This window comes from Dictyostelium discoideum (genome assembly GCF_000004695.1).
Source record: "Dictyostelium discoideum AX4 chromosome 5 chromosome, whole genome shotgun sequence".
NCBI lineage: Eukaryota > Evosea > Eumycetozoa > Dictyosteliales > Dictyosteliaceae > Dictyostelium > Dictyostelium discoideum.
The window spans coordinates 560,921-570,920 of NC_007091.3; the positions used below are offsets into that span (position 1 = coordinate 560,921).

A 10,000-nucleotide genomic window follows, 5' to 3' on the forward strand; every position below is an offset into this window, starting at 1 on the left:
TTTAAAAAATCAATAGATTGAGAACTTGGTGAATTTGTAGTTTGTTTAGGTATTTGATTTGGATAAATTTGATTATTATTATACTTTCTTTTATTTTGATCCCAATGATTAAATAAAGAATAAATGCCTTCACCTATATCATCTTCTTCATCTTCATCTTCATCTTCTGAACTAAATGTTTCATGAATATTAAAGATTGGATTATTATTAAAATTATTATTCTTTTTTTCAATTAAAAACATTTTATAAAATATTAATAAATCTTTATTTCTTTGAATATCTCTTTCTTGAGTTTCAATTGTTTTTTTTAAAGTTGAGACTATTTGTTTTCTTCTAAATAAAAAATTGATTTTTGGGATGAAAATTATTGATAATGTTGCAAATACTAAAATTGAAGAACCAATTGAATAAATTAAATAAATTGTTGTTGGATTATTTTGTAATGTATAAAATAAAGGTATTAGCACAATGAAAACCAATGTATAATTGTAAATTAATATTGAATTAAATAATGATTCATAAAAAGTTCCAGGTGTTGAATGATATCTTTTACTTTTCATTGCAATGAAACAAGATGTTAATAATATGATAACTTCATAAACCACTATTACAATTGAAAAAACATAATACTTTCTTGATATACAATACTTTGTAGCTGTTTTTGTATGTAAATCCAAAATGAATGTTGGTTTTGAAGGATATACAATGACACCAATTAATACCAATAAAAAAACAGGCACCATTATTAGTCCGGCATATTTAACCATTTTTAAATTATCTGTATTAATTTTTAAAAAATCACTATACTTGAATAGTTTATAGATTTTATATTGCTTTAATAGTGTTAGGGTAAATAAAATTCCAATTCCAATGGGGAAAACAATTGCACTGAATTGACATGAAAAATTGGTAGGTTCAATTGAAACATATATAATTATACAAAGGAAAAGGCAAGAGAAAAGCATTAGAATTAAAAATACAATATTTCCAAAATTGATCACTTTTTCTTTACTATAGGCAATGGTAATTCCAAAACAAAGTAGAATCAATAATACTAAAATCGAAGTTGTAATGATCATTACAGTTTTTGCAATATTTGAAGTTTCAATTGTTTTTAAACATTGGAAAACTTTTCCTTGATAAGATACATCAAACATTTCTTCACCTTGTGGGCAATTTAAAATTGATATTGGTAATTTTACATCACCTTTTTTAGGATTAGATTTATAGGAAAGGTTACAAAAGTGATTTTCTGGTGAATTAACTTTTAAATTATATAATGCTGTAACACCATTCAATTGAATTGTACTTGAGGTTACACCAGTTAGATGAATATCGTCACATGAACTTACATGAAATCTTATATCATTCTTTCCTCTAATTAAATTATCAAATTGATCGAATGCGTAGATTAATGCTGGAAAATGTTCATTTGAATGTACTTTTGAGGCTTGAATAACAGAAAATGAATGAAATCCACTATTTATATTATTTCCAAAATGGGCAATATTATTTAAAAATAAACATGATTCACATGTATACTTAGTGCCAATGATTTTATCTCTATAGTAAACTATAGCACCAGAAACCAATGCTGTATTATTAACGATTGTATCATTTTTAAATGTACTAAAACATTGAAAATCCGTATGCCAATAGTTGAATCTTTTCTTTACAAAATTTATAATTGTACCATAGACACTTGTATTATTTATAAAATAATTATTGGTTGAAGTTAATTTTCCAAGTTGATCAACAGATATTATACATCCTCTAGTTTTTCCTATATTATTTTTAAAAATTGAATTATAAATTTGTAAAGTATATTCATTTCTTACAGCAATCAATTCATTTCTAACTATATTATTAAAGAATTTAGATTCAATTATTATCATTGAAGAGTTATAAGTTGTGAAAACCATTAAAATTCCATTGTTATCAATAAAATTGTTTCTAAATAGAATTCCTCTTGCACCATTTCTTAAAACCACTAAATAATCTTCAGCTTTACATTCAATAAATGTTGTACTAATTGAAAAGAAATAACCTTGAGAATGTATATTTATAACTTTACTTGAAACATTATAGAAAGTTGTATTGTACACTACAATGATCGCATTTGATGTACACCAAATTACATTTCCTTTTGAATTTGATACCCTTGAATCTTTTAATAATAAAAAGTTATAATTTGAAATTGAGAAAAGTGATTGAATAATTTGTCTTTTGAAATTATCACTAAATGTAAATTCACAATTGGTGAACATTGCAAGACCTGAGCCATGATTTTCAACAATCAAAGAGGATGGCGCATAGTTGTCATTGAAAATCGATAATGTAACAAATAGTATAGTTCTATCGACCAATGAAAAAACACCACCCATTGCTGATGCCATATTTTCTTGGTAAAGACAACTCTTTTGAAATGCAAAGCTATTTTGAATGTTTGCAATGGCTGATATATTCGCATAGTTTGCATAGAATGAACATCTTGTACTTTCAATTTTTGAATCATTAAAAATTAGAAAAACACCACCATTAGATGCTTGGTTGTATGCAAAAACCGTATCTTCAACTCTAAGTTCACTATTAGATTGAACTATTACTCCACCTGTAATTGCCATATTATTTTTAAAGATTGACTTTAAAATGATTGCATTGGTTGACAATCCAAAGAAAATAGCGCCACCATTGCCACCATCCTCTGATCTCATCAATGCTTGATTGGAATAAAATATACAATCTGAAATGGTTATATTCGATAAAACTGTGAAAATTGCACCACCATTTCTTCCTTTATTATTTGAAAATACACAATTTGAAATATAGACTTTACTATATACAATTTGTAATGCTCCACCAGTTCCAATATAATAATTCAATGTTAAATAATCTAATTTGTCATCGGAATAATCGGTTAATGTCTCTGGTACATATAATGGGAATTCATTTTTTTTAACTTTACAATTATCAAATGTGATTCCTCTAATTATTAAATTTGAATTATATGATATAACTCCTCTTGTCCCTTTATGAGTTGTTATTATTATTTTTTTATTTTCACCAATTCCAATTAAATTAATTCCAACTTGAAAATCTATAATTATAATTGAAGATGATAGGTTATAAATACCAGGTGAAAAATAAAATGTTGAATTAAAATTTTTATCAACTCTTGAATTATTAAATAAATAACCTATATTCTTACATGGTGATTTAAAATTACCACATAATTCATTATCAAATCCTTCATTTGATAAATAAAAAAATTCTATTTATAAAGATAAAAATATTATTAAAAAATTTTCAAAAAAAAAAAAAAAAAAAAAAAAAAAAAAAAAAAAAAAAAAAAAAAAAAAAATTTTTTTTAATTTTTTTATTTTTTGATTTTAAATCTTACTATTTTCGGTGCTGTATATTAATTTTAAAATTAAAACCAATATTAAAATACAATGAAATTTCATTATGTGACATTGAATCACATGTTAAAAATTATTGAATTAATTTCTTTTTTTTTTTTTATATTAAGTTTTTTTTTTTTTTTAATTATTTTCTATATAATATTATACATTTAAATAATTTAAAATGTTTTAAGAAATAAAAAAAAAAAAAAAAAAATTATAATTATAATTTAAAGAAAAACATGTTGGTGATGAACTAGTTAAAAAGTAGTTTTTTTTTTTTTTTTTTATTTTTTTTTTTTTTTTAATTATTTTTTAGAATACAAATGTTTGAGAATTATGACAAACAACTGATCCAATTAAAAAATGATTTAACCACGTGAAAAAAAAAATATTTATTTTATAAACCTCACATATATTTCTCATAATTACCACTAAAAAAAAAAAAAAAAAAAAAAAAAAAAAAAATAATAAAATAAAAATAAATTACTTATTAAATAATTTTTTAAAAACTTTTTTTTAATATCTTTGCAATATATTTTTTTTGATTTTTTTTTTTTTTTTTTTTCTAATATCTATTTTTTTCCTTTTAAAATAAATTAATTTTTTTTTTTTTTATTTTTTTTTTTTAAATACTAAAGAATAATCTCATTGGATGTTTTGTAATTTTAATAGATTCAATGAAAAAGATGATGATATTTATGTTAGTAAATTATTATGTCATATGATCATTTTTATTCATAATAAGCTAAACTTAAAAACCTCTTGGTTGAAATTTAACTAAAAATTAACCAATGAATTTAATTTATTTGCAAATAAGTTCACAACAAATTTAATTGAATTAATATCTAAAAAAAAAAAAGTGCAAATTTACAATGATTTAAAAAAAAAAAAAAAAAAAAAAATATCTGGAAAGAAAAAATGTGCAAATTATGCAAATTTAAATGATTAAAGTGGGTGAAAAAAAAAAAAAAATAATAATAATAATATCTCCAAAAAAATGGGCTCAAAATGCAAATTTAACAATGAGAAAAGGCAATTTTTTAAATAGTTAATTTCAAAACCCAAAAAAAAAAAAAAAAAAAAAAAAAAAAAAAAAAAAAAAGAAAAAAAAAAAAATAAAAAATCACATTCAACAAATCTTTGACCAATAGATTCGAAATTTTTGCAAATAAAAGATCTTTTTTTATTTTTTTATTTTTTCCTTTTTTTTTTATTTATTTTTTCCTTTTTTTTTTTTTTTTTTTTTTTTTTTTTTTTTTTCCTATTTAATTTTATTTTATTTTTTTTCTTTATTATTAAAAATTTTAAATAATTCTTCTTTATCTTTATTAAAATATACATTAAAAGGCCACTTTAAATAATTAAATTTTAAATATAATTTCAATAGTCACTGCTATTTTATTAATATATAATTCAGTCCAATTACAACAGATATCTGTAAAAATAACTTTTTTAAATTTGTATTTTATTTTTTCATAAAAACCCATAAAAAAAAAAAAAAAAAAAAAAAAAAAAAAAAAAAAAAAAAAAAAAAAACCCTATCAATTAATAATATTTTGGGTTTTAAATTTATTTAAAAATAACATCATAAAATCGTTAATTCTAATAATTTGGTATCCAATAGCATTTTAAAAAAAAAAAAAAAAAAAAAAAAAAACCTTAACCTTTAATAGGTTAAAATAATTTTAATTTAATTTTTATTTTTAATATTTAATTTTTTTTTTTTTTTTTTTTTTTTTCTTCTCCAAAACAACTTGTTTAAATAATTATTTTATTCCAGACCAAAATCAAATCTTTTTTTTTTTTTTTTTGTATTTTTTATTTTTTATATTCTTGTAACATCATTTTTTTTTTTTTTTTTTTTTTTAAAGACAATTATTATTTATTTAATTATAATTGTAACATTATTTAAAAATTAAATTATCAAATGAATAATATCAACATCAATAACAATAATAATAATATTACTAAAAAAAATATTAATAAAAACAACAATCATAAAAAATATTACGATGTTTTAATTGTTGGTTGTGGTCCAAATGGAGCACTATTAGCAAATTTCCTTGGAGAAATGGGAATTAAAACATTGGTTGTGGAATGTGCCAAAACTTTTACTCAAGTCCCAAGAGCTGCACATTTAGATGATGAAGGTTTAAGAATTTTAAAAAGAATTGGATTGGATGAAGAAATTTTAAAACAATCATTTGTAAGTAAATTTTAAAAAAAAAAAAATTTGACTAGAAAATTAATTAATCACTTTTTTTTTTTTTTTTTTTTTTTTTTTTTTTTTTTTTTTTTTTTTTTAAAAAAAAAAGCAACTTGATGTTAAATTTAATAAAACATTTTGTAGTGGTAATTTAACATCAATTAAACCAGAAAATACTGAATTAAATTTTCCAAGATCAATTTTTTGGTTTCAACCAAAATTTGAAGAAACAATTAGAAATGGTTTCTTAGAAAGATATTCAAATTGTGTTGATTTAATTACTGATTGTAGAGTTGTTTCAATTGAAAAAGAGAAATTCAATATTGATGATGGTGATAACCAAGATGAAGAAAATCAAATTAAATTAAATAATATTAAAATTGAAAATCTTACAACTGGTGAGATATCAAATTTAAAGAGTAAAATTATAATTGGTGCTGATGGTGGTAATAGTTTTATAAGAAAATCAATTGCTAGTAAAATGGAAGGTTCCAGTAGTAAACAAAGATGGTTAGTAGTTGATGCCAAAATTGATAAAGATCATCCACCATTGCCACATTATTTTCAATTTATTTGTAATCCATCTAGACCTGCTCTAACTTTACCAATTCCACCAAACCATTATCGTTGGGAATTTTTAATAAATGAAAACGAAAAATCTGAAGAAATGGAGAAACCAGAGATTCTAAACCCACTCTTACAAAGTCATGGTGCTGATATAAGCAAATTGGAAATCATTAGAAAAGCATGCTACGTGTTCCAAAATAGAATTGCTGACAATTGGTACAACGGCGACACCACATTACTCATTGGAGATGCTTGTCATTTGGTTCCCCCATTTCTAGGTATGGGCATTTCTAGTGGCTTTAGAGATGTTCAAAATATTGCATGGAAAATAGAACTATTTTTAAAAGGTGTAATTTCAAATCACCAAACACTCTTCTCATCCTACCAAATTGAAAGACAGCCAAACATTGAAAATATCACTGAAAAAGCTACACATGCTGGAGAAATGATTATGATTACCAATAGATACAAAGCATTTCTTCGTAATCTTTTATTATCAACTTTACTTTCATTCCCATCAATCGAAAAATTATTTCATAACAAAGCCGGTATGAAACCACCAAATATTATCAAACATGGGCTAATTGATTCAACTTCATCATTAACAACTCTACAATCCAATACATTCAAAATAAATATAATCGGTCAATCAATTCCTCAACCTTTTGTTAAATTAATTAACAAACAAATCAAACAACAATCAAATGAAATTTTATTAGATGAAGTTTTAGGTAATGGTTTCAGTTGTTTATTCTTTAATTTCAATAAAAATGATAAAAATTGTGAATTTAATAAATTGGTTTCAAAAATTATTTCAAATCAAGTTTTTAAAATTTTAAAAACAAATTTTATTCAAGTTATTGGAAATAATCAAAAATATTCAAAATTATTCACAAAATCATCATCCTCATCATTATCATCCTCTTTATCAATTATATTGGATGATTCAAAAGAATCATTATTTAAATTCATTTTTAATAATAATAATTCTAATAATCAAACACTTGAACCAACAATAGTAATAATTAGACCTGATAAATTTATATTTGGAGTTTATCAAAATGTAAATTTAAAAAGTTCAAAAATTATATCATCAATTACAAGTATATTAAATATTAACTATAATTATGCTTTCAATTATGATAATATTAATTTTACCAATAATAATAATAATAACACCACTGGTGGTAGTGCAAGTGAAAGTGAAAATTCTTTCAATAGTCATGTTCATAGTGGTAATAGTTTAGGTGACATAAGTGGTGATGATAATAATTCTGATATTTTAGAAGAATTTAATTAATTAATTAATTAATTAATTATTGTATTTTTAAAAAAAAATAAAAAAATAAAAAAATTGTAAAACTAATAATAATTAAAAAATCAAAAAATATACAAATTTTAAAATAATTTATTCATTTTAATAAACCAAAGGTATCCCCCACCCTATTTTTTTTTTAATTTTTATTTTTATTTTTAAATTTTTTTTTGGTTTTACCACTTTTTTATTGATAGAATTGAATGTATGTAAAAGATTATTTTTTTTTTCTTTTTTGAATCTAGATAACGTAAATATTTTCTTTTTTTTTTTTTTTTTTTTTTTTTTAAAAAAAAAAATAATAGGTTAGTAGTTTGCAGTTATTTTTTTTTTTTTATTTTTTTTTTTTTTAATATTAGTTTTTAAATAATTTGGTTTTTTAATTAAAATTTTAACTTTTTAAAATTACTTTTTAAAATTACTTTTTTCTTTTCTTTTTTTTTTTTTTTTTTTTTCCTCTAATTCATTGTTGCTATTGTAATTTTATATTTACACATTTATTCATTTTATTAAACAAAACCCGAATAGATAAATAAAAAAAATAAAAATAAAAAAAAAATAAAAAAAATAAAAAAAAATAAAAAAAAAAGATTTTTTTTAATAAAATTAATTTTATTTAATTTTTATTTTTTTTTTTTTTTTTTCAAATTTTTATTTCACACACACTTATATATATATATACATATAGGAAATTTGCTATTTGCTATTTGCTATTTGTTATTTACTATTTGCTTTTGTTTTTTTTTTTTTTTGGGTTTTTTTTTTTTTTTTTTTTTTTTCCTCTCTCTATTTCACCCATTTTAAATCACTTAATAAAAAAAAAAAACAATATTAACAATTCACCTAAAAATAGTATATAATAATAATAAAATCCAATTCAAAAAAAAAAAATAATAAAAAATCCAATTACAATTTCTAAAACTTTGTTAAATTCCTAAACTATATTAAAACTTTTTTTAAAAATGGAAAATATAGTTAGTAAATCAATAAAGAGTTGTTTGAATTTCTTTTTCAAAATTGTAAGTAAAAAGAAAAAAAATTTATACATATAAACTTATTTTTAAAATTACTTTTTAAAATTGCTTTTTTTTTAATTTTTTTTTTTTTTTTTTCAAAATTTTTTTAATTTTTTTTTTTTTTTTTTTTTCATTCCCAAAACGTATAACGAATAACAAATATTAATATATTTATATATATATATATTTTTTATTATAAAAATAGGTCTCTTTTTGGTTTAGATTATGGCTTTTACCAATTAATTCAATTTTTGAATGGGTAATGGAGAAAGTTAAACCAATATTGGATCCATTATTTTCATTTTTAGAGAAAAATAAATCAAAATTATTAAAATATTCACTATTATCAATATTTTATTTATCTTTCTTATTTTTTGTTACCATTTTGTCATATTATGCTATTTATGCAACTTTGGTACCAAAAGTTTCAACTGAAGAACCTTTATTCTTTGATTATAGGTATGTTTATGTTTGTTTGTTTTTTTTATTTATTTATTATATATATAAAATAAATAATACCTTATATTAATTTTAAATTTATATTTTATAGTTATAAATCAACAAAAAAGATTGTAGCAGATGTTCAAGCAGCAGTTGAATTTCAAAAGAATAAACATTATAATATTTATTTAGAGTTGGAATTACCAGAATCACCAAAGAATCAAGATATTGGTATGTTTATGGCATGTATGGATATTGATGATCATGATAAATGGAATCCACAAAAGATTCATCATACATGCCGTCCTGCAATGTTAAAATATTCTTCAAGTTTATTGAAATCATTGAAATCAATCATCTTTTCAGTTCCATACCTTTTTGGTGTCTATGAAGAGAAACAAATCATAGTTTTACCAATGGGTGAAAATTTCGTTGCAAATAGAGTAAATATATTATTTTTTTATTTATTTAAAAGATAATAATAATAATAATAATAATAATAATAATAATAATAATAATAATAATAATAATAATAATAATAATAATAATAATAATAATAATAATAATAATAATAATAATAATAATAATAATAATTACTAATTTTTTTTTTTTTTTTTTTTTTTTTTTTTTTTTTTTTTTTTTTTTTTTTTTTTTTTTTTTTATAGTTTTATCAAACAATTTCAGCATCAATCCAAATTAATAATCCAGAGATTCAAATTTATAGAGCATCATTAAAGTTTTTAGCAAATTTAAATGGGTTTGATTATTATTTATATTATTATCCAATAACTTCATTCATTGTTGGTTGTTCTATGATTTATCTTTGTTTAGTTGGTGTTACTCTATTCATTGTAGTTTCATTATATCTCTATAGACATTTCAACAAAGAGGAAGAAAAAGAAGAAGAAGGGGAAGAAGAGGATGAGGAGGAAGAGGAAGTTGATCAAGAATTTTCAGAAAGTGAATATTTAGTACCTGAAAATGATGATATTTTAGTTGGCGAAGATCAACTATCATCTTCTTCATATTTACATAAACAACAAAAACAACC

At 20.5% G+C, this 10,000-nt stretch overlaps 2 protein-coding genes across 2 annotated transcripts in view; both read left to right on the plus strand.

Moving 5' to 3' along the window:
• Positions 1 to 5,331: 5,331 nt before the first annotated feature.
• DDB_G0287695 (FAD-binding monooxygenase) lies at positions 5,332 to 7,477 on the plus strand (the record flags this gene model as incomplete). The annotated part of the gene is made up of 2 exons (XM_631902.1): positions 5,332 to 5,610; positions 5,720 to 7,477. The coding sequence occupies 2 exons, from the start codon at positions 5,332 to 5,334 to the stop codon at positions 7,475 to 7,477; spliced, it is 2,037 nt and encodes a 678-aa protein (XP_636994.1).
• A 977-nt stretch (positions 7,478 to 8,454) lies between these two features.
• The window catches only part of DDB_G0287697 (hypothetical protein), a gene marked incomplete at both ends in the record, with an annotated part of 2,777 nt that continues 1,231 nt past the window's right edge, over positions 8,455 to 10,000 (plus strand). The window contains 4 exons of the mRNA XM_631903.1: positions 8,455 to 8,511; positions 8,714 to 8,967; positions 9,059 to 9,392; positions 9,615 to 10,000. The exon at positions 9,615 to 10,000 is cut by the window's right edge and continues 1,231 nt beyond it. Coding sequence (XP_636995.1) covers positions 8,455 to 8,511; positions 8,714 to 8,967; positions 9,059 to 9,392; positions 9,615 to 10,000 — 1,031 coding nt within the window. The remainder of the gene's footprint in view (positions 8,512 to 8,713; positions 8,968 to 9,058; positions 9,393 to 9,614) is intronic.